Source organism: Lolium rigidum, chromosome 3 (assembly GCF_022539505.1).
Source record: "Lolium rigidum isolate FL_2022 chromosome 3, APGP_CSIRO_Lrig_0.1, whole genome shotgun sequence".
Taxonomy (NCBI): Eukaryota; Viridiplantae; Streptophyta; class Magnoliopsida; order Poales; family Poaceae; genus Lolium; species Lolium rigidum.
Window position 1 is genome coordinate 320,306,191 of NC_061510.1, and position 18,422 is coordinate 320,324,612.

General features: G+C 49.0%; 1 protein-coding gene and 3 long non-coding RNA genes across 4 annotated transcripts; 1 reads left to right on the forward strand and 3 right to left on the reverse strand.

Annotated features, from left to right (window-relative positions):
• The first annotated feature begins 1,906 nt into the window (after positions 1 to 1,906).
• Positions 1,907 to 2,518, forward strand: LOC124699951 (histone H2B.1-like). The gene has a single exon (XM_047232166.1). It carries the CDS (start codon positions 1,962 to 1,964, stop codon positions 2,418 to 2,420), a length of 459 nt encoding a protein of 152 aa, XP_047088122.1. The 5' UTR covers positions 1,907 to 1,961; the 3' UTR covers positions 2,421 to 2,518.
• Positions 2,519 to 6,573: 4,055 nt separating this feature from the next.
• Positions 6,574 to 8,012, reverse strand: LOC124703796. Its single transcript, XR_007003298.1, has 3 exons — positions 7,920 to 8,012; positions 7,279 to 7,821; positions 6,574 to 6,910 (listed from the first exon to the last, which is right to left on the reverse strand). It is a non-coding gene; the product is annotated as an uncharacterized LOC124703796 (long non-coding RNA).
• Positions 8,013 to 8,017: 5 nt separating this feature from the next.
• LOC124703797 lies at positions 8,018 to 9,618 on the reverse strand. Its single transcript, XR_007003299.1, has 3 exons — positions 9,492 to 9,618; positions 9,155 to 9,256; positions 8,018 to 8,951 (listed from the first exon to the last, which is right to left on the reverse strand). It is a non-coding gene; the product is annotated as an uncharacterized LOC124703797 (long non-coding RNA).
• Positions 9,619 to 16,800: 7,182 nt separating this feature from the next.
• LOC124699952 lies at positions 16,801 to 17,991 on the reverse strand. The gene is made up of 3 exons (XR_007001578.1): positions 17,885 to 17,991; positions 17,495 to 17,536; positions 16,801 to 17,395 (listed from the first exon to the last, which is right to left on the reverse strand). It is a non-coding gene; the product is annotated as an uncharacterized LOC124699952 (long non-coding RNA).
• Positions 17,992 to 18,422: the final 431 nt, after the last annotated feature.

Consider the following 18,422-nt stretch of genomic DNA (forward strand, 5'->3'; position numbering starts at 1 on the left):
CTGGTTCGCGCCGCCCTGTTGTGTGGGCGTCTCGTCGCCCCACTTCGTATCCTCTTCGGTCTTCTGGAAGCTTCGTGGAAAAATAGGACCCTAGCGTTGATTTCGTCCAATTCCGAGAATATTTCCTTACTAGGATTTCTGAAACCAAAAACAGCAGAAAACAACGAATCGGCTCTTCGGTATCTCGTCAATAGGTTAGTGCCGGAAAATGCATAATAATGACATATAATGTGTATAAAACATGTGAGTATCATCATAAAAGTAGCATGGAACATAAGAAATTATAGATACGTTTGGGACGTATCAGGCATGCGCGAAAGGAGAAGTCGACGTTCAGGCCGGTCCAGCGCCCGGTTAGACCGACCTCCAGACCGGCCAGTCCGGTCCCTGGCCCGGTTGACCGGTCGCCAACCGGATGCATCGTACCGGAACACAACCGGACGAATTTTGCGAACTTCCCGGTCGCCGACCGGTTGATCGGATGCCAGACCGTCCGACCCGGTCCCTGGCCCGGTTGACCGGATTCCAGACCGGATTCGTCCGAGTCTGTCTCGACCAGATCTATTCTGGGTCGGTTATTCTTGTATCTTTTCGACCAGAAGTCGTCCAGAACGCCTATATAAGTGCCCAGGACGCCCCCTAGTTGCTTTAGACCACGTTTAAGATAAACCCTAGTACTTAGTTGTTTGCTCTAGCAAAACTATTGAATCACTACACCATATTGCTTGATATTGTGTAGATCTTAAAAAAGTCTTGTGTGATCTGCTGTTCCATTGGGAATTAGACGGTTGCAACTTACCGCTTCGTGGTCGGTGGCTACGTGCGCAAGTGTGTGGAGTTGCGAATATCTTGCAGGGTTGAGATCTGTTGCATTGGCGACAGGGACCAATCGAGAGATCTCGTTGCGTCATACAAGTTATCATCCACTTCATCGTCGTGTTTCTCCGCTGCCATCACCCCGTGATCATCATCACCGCTGTTGCTTACTGAGAAGATCGGTCCACCCCTTATCATCAAGGATAACTTTATGTGTCGTGACAACACTCTCCAAACTATAGGGCCCTCTAATGAAGGTTATTTGGTTTGATGAAATCAGCCTATTGGCACTTCTTTGACATATTTTGAAATGTAAAAAAACTTAAACGAAAAATTTCACGAGTACATCTTCACATGCTACGTGCACACAAAGTCTTTCCATGAAAAATCGACTTACCGGTCTGGGCTGTGTAAAAAAAAGCCAAATTTGGTGATAAACTAAACTTTTTGTGAGACACATTTTTCTTTTTTTACATCAACCGCGAAAAATATCATTTTTTGGCGAAACTACACGAACACACACGGATTATCGAGATGTACATGCAAAAAAAATTGTTAGCATTTTTTGAAAACTAAAAATATGTTTTTTTGTATGGTGGGAGCATATACACCCGGATACCGAATTAAATTTCCAGATAATTTAGCATCTTTTAACTTCATCTTCAACTGGTTTCTTTCGCAGGAAGTTCACCCTAATAGGCTACTAGCACAGGCCATTTCGTCAATATACATTTGTTTAGACACAAAAGCTCCAACAACACCTTCAAAAAAATGATTGTGTCTATGGACCAATGTGATCGAGTCACTGGCAGCTGGGGTCCCGGATTCCCCAAAAATTACAAACCTCCCGCCAGGCGGGCCATCCTCTGCGTACGCGCGCCCATCTGCTCCTGCCCACATTTTCGCCACGTCAGCGATCCACGTCCAAGTGCATCCCGTGCGTCCATCCCGAGCAGCGGCGAACGGCTACGATACCGATCCGCGGCATCCACCCCTCCACCAATCACCGTCCATCTCCCCCATTCTATATAACCATTCCGCCGCCCTCTTCATCTCATCAGATCTCATCTGCAACTGCAATTCCCCAACTCGTCTTCCACCTCCCAGCGAAACCACCACTCTCCCGTTCCAACCCAGCAGCATCCATGGCGCCCAAGGCCGAGAAGAAGCCGGCGGAGAAGAAGCCCGTGGAGGAGGAGCCGGCGACCGAGAAGGCCAAGAAGACCCCCGCTGCCAAGAAGCCCAAGGCGGGAAAGAGCCTGCCCGCCGGGAAGACCGCCGCCAAGGAGGGCGGCGAGAAGAAGGGCAAGAAGAAGGCCAAGAAGTCCGTGGAGACGTACAAGATTTACATCTTCAAGGTGCTGAAGCAGGTGCACCCCGACATCGGCATCTCCTCCAAGGCCATGTCCATCATGAACTCCTTCATCAACGATATATTTGAGAAGTTGGCTGGTGAGTCCGCCAAGCTCGCGAGGTACAACAAGAAGCCCACCATCACGTCCCGGGAGATCCAGACCTCCGTCCGCCTCGTCCTCCCCGGCGAGCTCGCCAAGCACGCCGTCTCCGAGGGCACCAAGGCCGTCACCAAGTTCACTTCCTCCTAGACTGTTCATGTGTTCCTCCTAGATGGTTTCCTGCTAGTTCCAAGATTTAGATGTAACCTCTAGTTAACTGTCTCGGTTAATGTAAGGTCTGCTTCTTGGTGAAACAGCTCTGTTAGTTGTATTTCAACCTGAAGAAATAGTAATGTTGCTGTTTCATGTCTTGTCAATCTTTGTGTGGAGATACGGTAAATTCTTGTTACGAGTTGAACTTGTGCGAGTGCTTTGGTCGGTTTTAATTTTAAGAAGATAGTTGTATATGTTACCGAATCACTGTTTCTCTTCGATCTAGACATCTAGTACTACATGCTAGCTGTAATTCTACTTCTGAACGTACATCTTCTACACATCCATTCCGTTTTACTACTATCAGTTAATTTTAGTTTGAAAGATCAGGATGTTAGACAGTCTGCTCTCTTAGCTCTACCTGGATCTTTTGGTCCGGAGCAGCAGCAGTCCATTATTTGATTTCCTGCCAGTTTCAAGATCTAGTTGTATGCGGTAGTTAGCTGTTTCGGTACTGTAAGTTGTGCTGCTTGGTGGAAATCGCTGTTATTTCAATATATGAAGAAATAGTAGTGTCGCTGTATCAATCTTTCATGTCTTGTCAATCTGAGTGATAGAACTAACATATTCCATTGATTTCTCTATCCGGAAGTTTAGGGTGTGTTTGGTAGGTCGGGCCACCTCAACATGTCTTTCTCACCTCATACATGCTGACCTTAGATATGATGTGTTGAGATTTTGTGTCTTGTTTGGTAGCTTGTATCTGGAAAGAGATGCTTAGCTGAGATGTTGTTTGGTGTGTGGATGAGCTGAGATAGTGCTGAGTGGAGATTTTTACGCAAAAGTCCCTAGACGAAAAAAGAAAAAGCAATCAGGTCCCTGGTTCATCCAACCACTGCATCAAGGAAGATGCTCCGGCCATAGGTGGCGGCCGTAGCGGCGCGTCCTGGCGGGCATGGCTGTCCTGGAGCTCGTGGTGGCGATGCTTCCTGGTGGAAGTCGGGGCGCGTCGGTGGCGGAGCAAGGAGGCGGCGCCGGGTAGTCTCGCAGAGGTGCGACGCGCTCCAGGCGGCGGTGGCCGTGTCGCTCCGGGCGGAGGAGGCCGCCGGCGCATCCAGGTGTGGAGGAGGAGGAGGCGGCCGTGGCGCTCAAGGCGGAGGAGGCCGTCTGCGCGAGGCCGCGGTGGGCGGCGAGGAGATCTTGGCGGCGCAAGTTGCCGTCGCTGGTGGCGGCCACAGGAAGAGAGAGGGGACGCGTGAGGAGTGGGGGATAATGAATCTGCCGGGTGGGGGTCTGGGCCTCTAGGGCGCGGAGCGGGCCACCGCTACAGTCTTTTGCGGGATTAGCTCATCCCGGATGAGCAGCGAAGCTCGATCTGAGCTTCGCTCCTCGTCCCGGCTCTGAGCCATTTTCCGTATCCACTAGGCAATGTGGAGATGATACGAGCCGGTCTAACAAACATCGGATGTCATTAAAATCTCGGTTGGGAGGAGAATTTCTGAGTAGCCCCGGGCTACCAAACACACCCTTAATGTCTCTCTTCTGATCTAATTCGTGTTGCCTGTAACTCTAGTTCTGAATGTACATCTGTCGTGCATCTATTCTGTTTCTTGAGCTCATCTTAGTTTCGAGGTTCAGAACTTCAGACAATCTGCTCTCGTAGCTGTACAACGATCTTATCTGCTTGCCTTCAGGTTAAAGAGGACAAAGCTATAGCAGTTCTGATGTGATGATGTATCATTTGACTAGAAAGGATGATTTAAAAAGGTGAAAGATCGAACACTTCTGTAGCAAGTAGCACTGTAAGAATGTGATCAATATCATAAGGTAAAATGCAGTCTGTTGTGAACAAAAAGAAACACAACCTTGCAAATAAGTAAGGATCGTGCAATAATATGGTGAGATGGTTATGCTAGATTAGGAGCCACATTTAGCACTTTAGTTAATACTACTATGTATGTGATGGATCCTGTAGCAGGTTTAGTGGTGTGGTCGTATCTTTATAATTTCAATAGAAACTATTTATTCTCAGATCCATGTCGTTTATGCCGTTTCACATTGGTCCATCTCTAGATTATCCTGGTAGACATAGTTCATATTCAGATCATAAAAGTTTCCTATCTTTGTAAATTTGTTGAGGAAATTCCGAGAATGCCACCAAACGATTGCCACGTTCCGAGATTGCCATCAAAATAGTGGTCGTTCTAAGAATGCCATCAAACAGGTGTCATGGTTCCGAGAATGCCACTTACGTTAGTTGACCGCTAGTTGACTGTTAAGTCTCATGTAAAAACACTATTATGTCGTTGGTTTATTTTTTTTGAATATTTTGAGAAATCGACAACAATGCCATGCTCAATAATTTTCTTAACATTTTACAACACAATATGAGCACAAAAGATGATGCTGAATATTAGTATATGTTTGATAGGATCTTTTTGTCTCGCAGGAACACGTGGAACTAGTAATGGTGATCAAGTATGAGCTAGAGAAATACGTATCTTACTAGTAACGTGTTTGTTCAACGGACTGATTCTAGGGTGTGAGATTTCACGAATTACTGGAGTTCCCGTCTGGATTCTTCTTGTCAGTTATATGGTGAAGAGCAGTTGATCTCTTGATGTGTATTTTTTAAACAGTGGGCACAAAATGTTCAGCTTTAAATTAATAAAGCCCATACGGCTAGGTTTGGTACAAGATGCAGAGGAGCAGCTTACAAGCAACACACACAACAACAAACAAAGGAGAAACACAAGAAAAACAGTTGGAGTCCTCGATGCCCTTCAAACGAGAGCGGAACACCAGGGGGCGTCGAAGGGAGTCTCGAAGAAGAAGCATCGTCAACAGAGTGGCCGTCCTTGCCTGCACCAGGAGAAGCAAGCCATCGCCTGAGCGTTCTCTTCCCTGACCGGAGAAGGACCCCTGCCCCCTCACCCTGGCTAAAAGAACGCCGCACCGCCGTCATTGGAAAAGCTGACCCTGAGCAGAGAACTATCCAGGAACCAGATTGCCGAATGGGCACGAAAGAGACGAGCAACACATTGCACCGAGCTCGCCTTGAGACGCCTTGCCGCCCGCCATGGATCCACTCACGCTGAACCGAAGCCACACTCCACGCTCACTGCTCGCCGCCAAGCCAGTGGCGCCTCACCCTGAGGCTGCCACCTTAGCGTCCCGTAGAAGCTGCGTCGTTGCAGCCGTCGCCGCGAGGAAGAAGACCGCGCCGCCGAGCTCCGCCGCCTCGACCTCGAGGAGCCGCCTCGCCGCGCGAGGAGCCGTCGATTCCTCGCAGTGGTCTCCGCCTCTCAAGGGAGAGAGCCCCGCGCCACCTCCATACGAGCAAGATTCAGGCCCCGCCGCCACCGGCATCGTCCGGACTTTGCCCGGCGTCGTCGGCGGCGGCGGGGAGAGCGGGGAGGAGGGGGCTGGGGCTAGGGTTTGGAATCGCCCGCGGGGAGCGACAAGTCGGACCGAATCGTTTTTCTCTCTCTTGATGTGTATTACGGGATTAATCTCTCCTAATTCTTTTGTCAATGAATTCTTGTCTTCTGTTAGGAAACAAGGCCAGATACGCTACTCTATAAATTAGAACACACTATCGATTAAGTCTAGCAGTACGTGTCATAGTAATACATAATTACTCAATACTGTAATAGTCTAGCGGTGCTCCATTTCGGGATTTCGGCAAAGTGTTTTCTCATGGAGCTGGCAGAGGTACTCGCCATATGGGTTGATACTTGATACTAGACGATTATTATTTAACACTAGTGGTTGGGGCGCCCCTTGGGGCGCCTCCTAGCCGGTGCTCAGCGTCCAAATTGCAACACATAATAATGTTTTGCTTATTAGAAGATACGTGCTTCTGGGGCAAAGTTTCTTCAATAAGAATTGATCTCAAATCATTTTTAGTTATTGCACAGTGGTACAAGTACAATCCATACAATATAGCACTCATCAACACTCCCTCCGTCCTAAACTACATCAAGATATATCCATATTTAGACAAAACTGAGACACTTATTTTTAGACGGAAGTAGTACATCATAAGTCCAGAACCCCAAAACGTCTGTTTTGAAAGAAAAAAGTAGGTAATTACAATCATAGGTGGCGCCTGGTGTTCTGAACTATACAAATCAGTGACCGGGGGTCAACCATGCTACATCGATATATAAAGACTTTATGCAACCATAAGTCCAGAACCCCAAAAGGTGCCAATGTAGTGCAAAACAGAACTGCCCAGTTAGGCCACCAAAACTACAAGAGAGAGAAGTGGTTAATCTGCACGCTAAAAGAATGCTTACATGTACTGGAGTTCAAGAAGATCCATTCAACACCTCACCAGATTACTCTGTTATTGAGAACATATTTGGAAAAAAGATTGAACTGTCATGCTTGCTCTTTGGTCAATTAGAAGTCCTGAAAACGAAGCTTGTTGAACAATCAACAGATGACCAGAGGTTTGTTCTGAAAAACTGTGGAGACATCCCCTAAATAGGATAGATCAACCATGAGCTCATGCATTTGATCATCAAATTGGCGGAACAAATAATAGAGCAAATCACTGTGAGAGCCACCCAGAAAAACAACATGAGACGAAAGGGGATTGATTCTTCTCAACAGAGTAAAACTTTGGAAGAATGATGTACAATATAAACCTTTGAAGAGATAGATTCTTCATGTTTCAGAACCCAGAGACAGATCATCTGGCAATGTACTCTGTTACTACCATGAGCGCATCACTAAGTTTTTCAAAGAACTTTTATGGAATATGTGGTGATGAGAACAAAAATGGTATAAAACCTAAAGGATATTGTATTTGAACTATGTTACTAATAACTGGTTCGCACAAACTTACCAAATTTCACCGCAGTTGTAACATAGTATTGTACAGACACATAGTTGTAGTCTTATAATGGTCAGCATCAGCGAACATGCATGCTTCTGGTGAGATCTGTGAGCAGCGAATATAAATGGAAAATTTTAATTAGTATATACCAATTGGATGCTATGGAAGATATTTAAGTACACCAAAACCACAATTACTATAAAAGCTCATGGAGGAAAGCCAAACGGAAATTTCTCAACATGGTTGAGATACAAATGGAAGCCACCACAAACTCAATATTGCAGCACGATCTGATAAGCGGGTGAGAATCGTGTAAGAATGATGGTAAGTGAAAAAAAAAACGATAAGTAGGTGTCTTAACTCACCAATCATCTTTAATCTTGGATGGCTGCTATCAACCATGTCTTTTTTCATACACTCTGATGTCTATCTAACCTAGGCTTTAAGTTTTATTCCTGTATGGTTGTGCCTTACAATAGATTGAAGGAGTAGGCCTTTTCATAGCTCACACTGACGTTCAGCAACTGAACCGTCTCTTTCAGGGTATCCTAACTGCTTCTCACAACCCATATGGGAGATGAATTAGATGAAGTGGAGGGCTGGATGGACCGAGGGATACATCAGAAGCAAGTGAGGAAGGAGGCCTTTACCTTGGTATTGGCCGAACTTGCATCAGCTGTCGGCCTACCACGAGTACCACGACGGCGACCAGAACCTACTCATCGTCATCGATCTCCAAGGCCTAGGTGTTGTGCCCCATGACCCATCAAAAATATGAATGTCACCACCGTTTGTGTCATCAGCGATGCGTACACAGCAGATATCGTAATGCCATTAGAAAAGAATGTTCTAATAAATATGCATACACCTTAAAAGAGATTGTTGGAAAAGTTGTAAGAACATAAAGATAGCAGACATTCACTACACCTTGTGACTAATATTTCTGGATTCATCTTGAAAATTAAGTGTACATTCGGTGGACTAATATGCCTCAATAATATAGATTCGGTTACACATGAAAATTCAGACAAAAACAAGTGGCCCTAAAGGATATCACTCATGTATTTCTGTGACCAACAGGCATAAACATTCATGTGTAAAGGAAACCTGAGAAAGAGTCTCAAATTAACCAAAGAGTGTCTCGTTTAGGACCAGAAACAACTAAATAATCAACATTGAGGGCTCTAAGTAAATGATTCTTTTTGGTCTGAAATACTTCGATATGAAGAAAGCTTCTTAGGATTTTCTCACAAATGAAGACAACAAAGAAAATAATTATTTGTGTTGAAAAAAATATTGAAATCTCACAAAAAGAAGCTGAATAGCAGTGCTTATTACACTATAGTAACCACACGGAGAGGACAAATCAAGAAATACTACGTGGGTCTAAATCTTCAGAGGCCCAACCATGGAGATCTGGAGTGTAGGAAACCATACATCCCACATTCTATAGTAGTTACAGAATTTCCTGAGGCAAACATAGGATTTAGATAGTTAGAGTGACAAACATAGGATGACTTACAATTTCGCATACCAAGTGATAGTAGTAGCATGTATAAAAAAAATCGTGTTTATTATAACTTAAGAGATGAACCAGAAATATAATGGCATATATACTGACCAGGTAAGTACTTAAAGATCAGAGAGGCAAACAACTCCTCGATATTGCAGAGTCTACAGACCTAGACAATAAAAATCACACAAAAATGAAAGCATATACAGTTGATGAAAGAACAACGAAAGGATAAACAAAATCAGATGCTATGTAATATAAATAATAAAACCTGGTAAGAATTATATAGATTTGCATGTGTTCACTAAGCAAACCTAAATAGAAGTATAACTTTGCACAAAAATACAGCAGGATATTGCATGGTCTACAAACCTAGAATCTGGTCTCATCTTTGTGTAAAAATGGATAAACATATCTGCTCTCGTTAAGGATCAGAGAGGCAAACATCTCCTCGATATTGCGGAGTCTACAGACCTAGACAATATAAATCACACAAAAATGAGAGCAGATACAGTTGATACAAACAATGAAAGGGATAAAAAAATCAGATGCTAAACCTGGTAAGAATGATATATATTTGCATGTGTTCACTAATCAAACCTAAAAGAAAGTACAACTTTGCACAAAAATACAGCAGGGCCTAACAAGACACTAAAACAAGAAATTTGCTTTGCACAAACAAATGTCTCAAAAGGATAATCTATATTACTCTTATCGCCGTAATCTTCTTTTCAAACAAATCAATGAACTAACAAAAAGACATGCATATTCCAGGAACGCATCTTCCCGAGTCTGGTTCCATTTTCCCAAAATGCTTTGATATATGGCTTTCAAATTTGACCAAGATCTCTTCCTCGGATCGCCTCGTTCCTGGTCTCGCTCGGAGGCATCCGCCATGGCGTGCTCCTTGCCCTGTTCGCGTCTCTGAACCCCTCTGCTCCCTCCCCTGGTTCTGGGCCGCTTCCGCCTAGTTTCCTTGGCCCATCTGAGCTTACAGTGACGTCGCCCTCCCTGCTCTTGGCTGCTTCTGCTCTCTCTGGGCCGTCTGGGTCACCTTTGACCGAGCCCAGCTCCGTCCAAGTGGTGGTGGACTTGGCAGACGCGTGCCTGGCCCCTTGTGAGCTAGCTAGCTCTGCTTCGTCTCTTCCCCGTGACCTACCTCCTCCTGCTGCTCGTGCTACACGACGACGGCCGGCGCGCTGCCTCTCTCTGCTTGCCCCTGGGATTCTTCCCTTGCCCCAAGGCCCGCTCCCGTGGCCGACGCACCCACCCTGCGCCCCTTCCCCTCCAGTCTCTCCTCCCAGATCGGCGCCTCCCCCAAACTCCTCCCCAACTTCTGCCCCCTTTCCCCTTTCATCCTCCTCGCCCGGCCAAGGTCAACTTTCCCCTTCAGGCAACCTCGGCGCGCGCGCCGCCTGCGATGGCCCTCCTCCGCCATCCTATTCTGAGGTGGCGGCCACGCCTTCTAAACCTTCCGCCCCCAGGCCTCAGGCCACTCCTCCACCGCTGCGCTCCTCCGTCCGCCGCTGCCATCGCTGTTTGTCTCCACACCACCTGGTCGCGGCGTGCCGGGATCCGCTCTGCTGCCGCCGGTGTCGCCACTCCGGCCACAAGGAACGCAGCTGTAAGGCTCCTCCCTTCTCCCACCCCCTTCCTTTCAATCTGGGTTGTCCTTCTCCCTCTCCTTCTTCTCCCTCTCACCCTCTCTCCTCCAACACCGACAGGATCCCCATGGAAAACTTCAACGCCGACCCCGCTGCTTTGGGCATGGGCGATGCCCGCCCCTCGCTCTTCTGCGAACTCTGCTTCTCCTCCGACCACAACCGTCCGGTCTGCCGTCTTGTGGTGCCCGCCGCCGTTGCGGTGGCAGACGCCGCTGCTGAGGAACCGATGGCGGATGCTGCTGATGTAGCACCGGCTGTCGACAGCGAGGAGGAGGAAGACCCGGAAGAGCTGGTCTTTGAAGAGGAGGGCAGCGAGGATGCGGTTGGCAGCGATGGGTTCATCCCCTTAGAAGAGCCTGATGGCCTTTTCTTGCCCATTGTTGATGCCGCCGACTACCTCCCCGCCCCTGACCCGGAGCTCCTGGAACTTGAAGACGAGGAACTCCACGACCCAGAGCTGCTGGAGCTTGACGAGGAGGACCTGGAGGTGCCTGTGCGCCCTGACCATGTCGACGTCTACATGCCCTATGTCAACCTCCGTCACTTTGACAATCTTGCTTATGCCTTTGTCAACCCATCCACCAATCACCCTCAGAATCTTATTCTCCAAGCCGCTGACCTTGGCACTGGCCCCGACAGGGTCTCCCTCCTTCCTTCCTCCATCGGAGACCGGCTGGCAGTTTTCTCTTCTCCTCAAGATCGTGAGAACTGTGTGAACTCCAGCCCCTTCCTTGGTCGGGAGGTGTCGGTGTTCTTCCGCCGTCATGATGAATCCGACAATCGTTTTCTTTTCGAGCATGAAACAATGGCTGCTCTCTCCATTGCTAAATATCCTATGGAACATTGGCAAAGACACCTCATCACTCACTCTTCGGGCCCCTATGCCAACCCCCACAACCTTGATCCTATCCGCATTCGGCTTGGACTACGAGTCCGTTCTTTGCACTCGTCAAAGCTGAGACTATTACGATATCCCCTTAAACCTCTACTTCAAGAACCACTCCGGTGATGGTTCCATTGGGGAGGTCTCCATCATCCACTTTGACGATCTTGCTCCGGCCTCTGATCCTTCCTCCGGGCCGGACCTTGACCCAATTCCTGAGGCTTATTCCTCCGGTGATGAGTATGAGGTTGTTGATCTACAGGGAGGAGGTGGCTATGCTGATGTCCTCCAAGCCATTGGAGCCCCTCTTCCCCTTGTTGAGCACGGCGCCCCCTTCTCCGCTGCCCCCGCCGCTTCAATCGTTGCCCGGGCCTTGGCCAATGCCCCGCCTCTTCCGATTGTTTCCGGTTCGCCTATCCTGTCCAAGCCTTCTTCGGTCATCATCAAGCTTCACCTGGGGTTCTTTGATGTTTTCGTCGAAGGATCCAAGGGCGAGCGAGCTTTCTTCCGCTTGCCTATGCGCCGTGCCTCCGCGGACCCTGGTTGCAAGGGCATCATGGTGGCTAATCTTGCCACTGCCTCCGTTGGCCTGATCGACTCCATTGCGCTGGTGGGGCCTTGCCGCAGCCCTTCCTTGGTGGTGGACATCCTTGCCCGCAGCTTGGTGTCCTGCCCGCTTTTCCCGGTGTCCCTCTCCTCAGCAAATTCTTGGGTGATGGGACGTGCGGCTACTGCAAGCCTACCTGTGGAGGATGTTGCCTCCGCGGGTGACGCGGTGGTCGCAGACAAGATGGCGGCTGCTGGGCTGGGACCTGCGGAGGCCTCCGGCCTCGCTGTTGTTGAGGCTGCGGATGCTTTTGCTGCAGACCCGCTCCTGCCTGAAGCGGATGGTGACCTCCAAGGCGCGGAGGTGGCTCTGGCCGGTCCGCAGCCCATCTTGGCTGCTGATCTGGCCTTGGCCGGCCCTGTTGCTGAGCCTGCGGGTGAGCTCGCCGCTGCGGATGACGCCCTCCTGGCCGCTATCGCTGCCCCTCCCGCGGCGGTAAACCACTGCTCTCCTGCTCCATGGAGCGCCGGTCTTCGGCGGCGGTACGGCCGGAGGCTGCCAGCCCACGCGGCCCGCGGCGGAGCTCCAGGCTCGCTTTAGCGCTGCCTGACAGCTACCTCTCCATCGTCGACCGCGCGGTGCTGCGTCGCAAGGAGCTCGACGAAGGTAAGCCCGCGGCTACCCCATCCTGCCGCCGTGGCGAGCTGCCTTCGGAAGACTTGGTTCAGGTCGCTGTGGAGGACGGTCAGCCTTTGCTCGACGCTGATGTGGAGGTCCTGGCTGTTGCTTGTGACATTCCAATTGCGGAGCTCGCCCTCGACACCCCTCTCCCTGCGTCGTCCTCTGCCTCACCATGATACGACAACACCCGGATCGCTTCTCCGTCCATCGTCGCTCACCTGCTCCTCTCTTTCATCATGCCTGGAGAGCACCGCTTGTTATCAATTCTTGGCTGTCTCAACCTTACGTTTCTTTTGGTTGTATAACCTGTTATGCCTACCAAGCGCTGTACTCTCCTTTTTTTACCTTCCTGTTGTTTCCTTTCTGGGCCCTTGTTTTTGCCCATGTTATTGACTCTGTAACCAATTTAGCTTGCCCTGGAACTTATGTATGCCTCTACCTGTTTCGCTTTCCCTTGCTGGCTTCTAGCCTTGTTGTTAAGAATTGCTCCAATGTTAATTAAGCTCCTTTTCCTTTGTTGGAATGTGCGTGGTTTGGGGCATCGCAATAAACGTGATGATGTCCGAGCCGCTATTGAAGCCTCTATCCCCTCTATTCTCTGTCTCCAGGAAACGAAACTTACAGATATCCCTACCTTCCTCGCGTCCTCCTTCCTCCCTCCCACCCTCCGCTCCTTTGTGTTCAAGCCCTCTGAAGGTGCTTCCGGAGGTCTCATCACTGCTTGGAATGACAGTCTTCTCAAGCTTGTCCACCACTCAATTGATGAGTTCTCTATCACCACCACTTTCGCTTTCCGTTCGGATAACTTAACTTTCTCTATCGTCAACGTTTACGGACCTTGCGTCCACGCCAACAAGCCTTCCTTCCTATCCTCTCTTGAGACGATTTTTGCCTCCTTATCCACCCATGTCGCCTTCTTAGGGGATTTCAACCTTGTCCGGACGCCACGGGACAAGTCTAATGACAATTTCAACTTGAGTGAGGCGACTTCCTTCAATAATTTTATCAATAACTTGGGGCTGGTCGAGATTCCTCTGTTGGACCGACAATACACTTGGTCTAACCAACAACACCCCCCGATCCTCGCTAGGCTTGATAGGGTTCTTGTCAACTCCTCTTGGAGCTTAGCCCTCCCGGACACCACTCTTATCTCCTCCTCGAGAGACACCTCCGACCATGTGCCTCTCCATCTTGCAGCCTCCTCTAAAGCCCCTCGGAGCACCATTTTTCGAATGGAGAACTCCTGGCTGTCACACTCTGATTTCAGAACTATTGTCAATGCAAATTGGCATAGTGTTGGGATCAATCACTCCCACCTCACTCATGTCAGCCGCCTTTCTCTCCGTCTCAAACGCATCCGGTCTGCGGCTCGGTCATGGGTGCGCTCTCGCCGGCTCCCTTCCATCTACTTAGCCAACTGTCGGATGGTTATCTTGTTACTCGATCGCCTCGAGGAAAATCGCACCCTCTCACCCCTCGAGAGCAGGCTTAGGGCCTTGGCCAAAATTCACCTTAGCAAGCGGAACTCCGACCGCGCAACTTACTGGCGTCAACGGGCCAAGATCAAGCACTGCCGGTTAGGAGATGAAAACTCTCGTTACTTCCATCTCTGCGCCTCTGGCCGCCTTCGGAAAAACCAGATCAAATCCTTGGAGGACTCTGATGGGACTCCCATTTTCTCACACTCGGCCAAAGCCTCTGTCCTCCATGCCTTCTACAAAGATCTCCTGGGTACCCCTCTTCCCTCCTCTGACACCATCCCCCTCGCTAACCTTGTTCAAACAACTTCGCTCACCTCCACCCAAGCTTCATCCCTCATCCGCCCTTTCACCATGGAGGACATCCATGCGGCTCTTTTCTCCATGAACGACAATTCCAGTCCTGGACCGGATGGCTTCGGCCCTGCTTTCTTCAAGAAAAACTGGCTGTTGGTTAAAGACTCCCTCATGGACTCCCTTACGGGCTTTCATTCTCTTTCTACTGACCTTCGCCCCATCAACAAATCCTATATTGTCCTGCTCCCAAAAAAGGAGGGAGCCAACAAACCAGATAATTTTAGGCCCATATCCCTCCAAAATTGCTACCTAAAAATTCACTCTAAATGTCTCACCCTTCGCCTTCGCGAGCTCATCCCCTTCCTTGTGCACCCTGACCAAACTGGGTTCATCTCTGGGCGCTCCATCGCTGAGAATTTTGTCTATGCTGCTGACATTGTCCAGACTTGTCACAAAAGATCTGCCCCTGCCGCGGTATTCAAACTCGACTTCCGCAAAGCTTTCGATTCTATCAGCTGGGAGGCGCTTGACCGAATCCTTCTCGCCAAAGGTTTCCCTGACTTATGGCGGGCTTGGATCAAAATGCTCAATCTTTCTAGTCAAACTTCTGTTCTTCTCAACGGTGTTCCGGGCAGATGGATCCAATGTAGGCGTGGCCTCCGCCAAGGGGACCCCCTCTCCCCTTCTTGTTCAACATTGTTGCCGATGTCCTCCAGCAGCTCCTCCTCCAAGCTTCCCGAGATGGACTCCTCCTCCACCCTCTGGTGGATGATCTCCCCTGCCCAATCCTTCAATATGCTGATGACACCCTTATTATTATCAGGGCTATCCCGCAGCATGTGACCAATCTAAAAAGGATTTTGGACGATTTCACTGCGGCCACTGGTCTGGCCATCAACTTCCACAAGAGCACTTTCGTCCCAATCGGGATGAGCTCCGCGAGCCGCTCAAGCTGCCGAAAATTTCGGGTGCGCTGTCTCCTCCTTCCCCCAAACCTATCTCGGCCTTCCGCTATCTACTCACAAGCTTCGGTTGGCAAATTTTGCCCCCATTATCTTGAAAAGTGACATGCGCCTTTCCGGCTGGAGGGGCAGATCCCTTCCCATTGGGGGGCGTCTTACGTTGGTCAATTCTGTCCTAACCTCCATGCTTGCCCACGCCATGAATGCGGGGCTCCTCCCCGCTGGGGTTATCGAGGCCATCGATAAGCGTAGACGTGCCTTTCTCTGGACGGGTGAAGAAACGTGCAACGGTGGTCAATGCAAAGTTGCCTGGACCGACGTCTGTGCTCCCAAAAAGCATGGGGGCTGGGGGTCATCTCCTTACCGGCCCAAAACTCCGCTCTCCTTGGTAAATTTCTCTCTAAGCTGCACTCTGCCTCCGATGCTCCCTGGGTTGCTTGGTTCCGTCGCTCCTATGGGTGGACTGATAATCACGACATGGGCGACCGCCACTCCCTGGACACCTCCATTTGGAAGGATATTCTTGCCGGGTTATCTACCTTTCGCCTCATCTCCAAAGTGTCCGTCGGAGATGGGAATTCCACCTCTTTCTGGCTTGATCTATGGCTTGGTCCGGCCCCCTTTCATGAACGCTACCCCGCCCTCTTCTCTCATTCTATTCGCCCTAATGCTTCTGTCTTCCATGTTCTCCACACCGGCCTTAACTCCAACCTTGGCCCTCGCCTCTCTCATGCCGCAACGGGTGACCTCCTTGCCCTCACTAGCGAGCTTGGCTCTGTAGTGCTTCGCCCGGGTACCCTGGACGCTCGTGTGGGACGCCTCACTAACAAAGGACTAACAAACAAAGATTTCTACACCAATTCTTTCAGGCATCTGCAGGTGGATGATCAGGCAAACATGGTCTGGAGAACTGCTGCGCCGCTGAAATGCAAGGTCTTCTGCTGGCTCGCTCGACGACGACGGCTCCCCACCAACGAGCGCCGCTTCCGTCACACTGTGGCCTCCTCGGCTGCTTGCCCCTCCTGCCTTGCTGACGAAGACACTGATCACTTGCTGATTCGGTGCCCTAGGGCGCAAGATGTTTGGAGCTTCTTCCACCCCGACGCTACTCATCTCAGCAATGCCTCGCTGACCGACGTGTTGCAGCTCCTCTTCCGAAGCTTCGAAGAAGCTCACTGTCAACACTTGCTATTCTCCGGAACATTTGGAAACGAAGGAATGCCCTCGTCTTCAACAATGTTGATGAAAGCCTTCCCCTCGTTGTGAAGAACTGCGTTCAAGATGTTCGGTTGTGGGCCTACCGCTGCCCAAAAGAAAACTCTAGAGGCATTCTAAATTCGTGGTGTATCATGTATGATCCCCCCTGAGCTTCTCTAAATCCTAGCTCTTCTCTTGTCCTCTAAAAACTTGTAATGGACCACTGTAAATTTTGAGGGTTATGAAAGGTGTTCAGGCTGGCGTAAGCCCGCCGTAGTTCGATTCAAAAATAATATAAATAATAAAACCTGGTAAGAATTATATAGATTTGCATGTGTTCACTAAGCAAACCTAAATAGAAGTATAACTTTGCACAAAAATACAGCAGGATATTGCATGGTCTACAAACCTAGAATCTGGTCTCATCTTTGTGTAAAAATGGATAAACATATCTGCTCTCGTTAAGGATCAGAGAGGCAAACATCTCCTCGATATTGCGGAGTCTACAGACCTAGACAATATAAATCACACAAAAATGAGAGCAGATACAGTTGATACAAACAATGAAAGGGATAAAAAAATCAGATGCTAAACCTGGTAAGAATGATATATATTTGCATGTGTTCACTAATCAAACCTAAAAGAAAGTACAACTTTGCACAAAAATACAGCAGGGCCTAACAAGACACTAAAACAAGAAATTTGCTTTGCACAAACAAATGTCTCAAAAGGATAATCTATATTACTCTTATCGCCGTAATCTTCTTTTCAAACAAATCAATGAACTAACAAAAAGACATGCATATTCCAGGAACGCATCTTCCCGAGTCTGGTTCCATTTTCCCAAAATGCTTTGATATATGGCTTTCAAATTTGACCAAGATCTCTTCCATTTGGCTTCCCTCTGCAATAGCACGCAATCATTTATTTCAGTCATTAGTACAAGTTAACATGAAAGAACAATCCCTACGGAGGGCTTTATAACGATAGAAAGAAACCCCACATTTGGATCTGATGTATTGTCAAGAGGAGGTAACACATTGGCCTGCCAAATGCGGAGTTCTTGAGTTGGTTGCAGAATCCAAATCACAAAACATCAAATCTTCAGTATATGAATGAACAGAGCCTAGCATATAATGGTAAAAAAGTAGGCCAAATATTCAATTTATTTTGTACCTAGTGGATGAAATTGGGGTCTTCGTTTGTGGATGTCTGATGGAGATGGGAAACACGGGGCGCTGCCACAGCCCCGTCTGTCACCCCATCTTCTTTCCTTACTCCATCTCCCTCTATCTACTCGGGTTTCTCATATCCAAAGCTGATCATCAACTTTCATATCAGATTCTGAACCAAAACGTCACATATCATCCAGGCGCGGCAATATAGTACTCACCAGTGACGAAATAAACCGTGGAAGGCTGTGGCTGACGGCCACCGCCGCCTCGTGGAGATGGAGGAGTGGGAGCACAGCCCTCCTCCACGTAGGCCGTCCGCGCCGCCTCTGACAATCACCGGCGCCGCTGCAGCCAACAGTCCTCACTTGGCTTAGGGACCTCGGAAGCGAGAACGCCCACCCCGCTGCCGCAAGCCATGTTCGTGGCCCCCGTGCGACCTCATCAGGTCGTAGCGCTGGTCGGTGGCCATGGCTAGGTGATGGTGCGGGGCTGACGTCGCACATACCTCTGTGGTGGTAGAGGAGGCCAGGAATCGGGCGGGGAGAGGAAGAAGATTAGGAAGAAAGAGAGGAGGTGGCCGTGGGGACTGGGGAGCCACCGCTCAAGATGGGACTTGGTTAACCATTTATTTTTCGGATTCGAACCTATTTAACCATTTTGTTTAAAAGGTTAATAAGGTTAACCATTAGGTTAATACGGTTTAAATGGTTAACCATTGGTTATTTAGGTTTTAACCATTTTTATTTTATGTAACGA

What these genes read in the sequence shown, in the direction of transcription:
- LOC124699951 (XM_047232166.1), top strand. Translation starts at nt 1,962, where the DNA reads ATGGCGCCCAAGGCCGAGAAGAAGCCGGCGGAGAAGAAGCCCGTGGAG.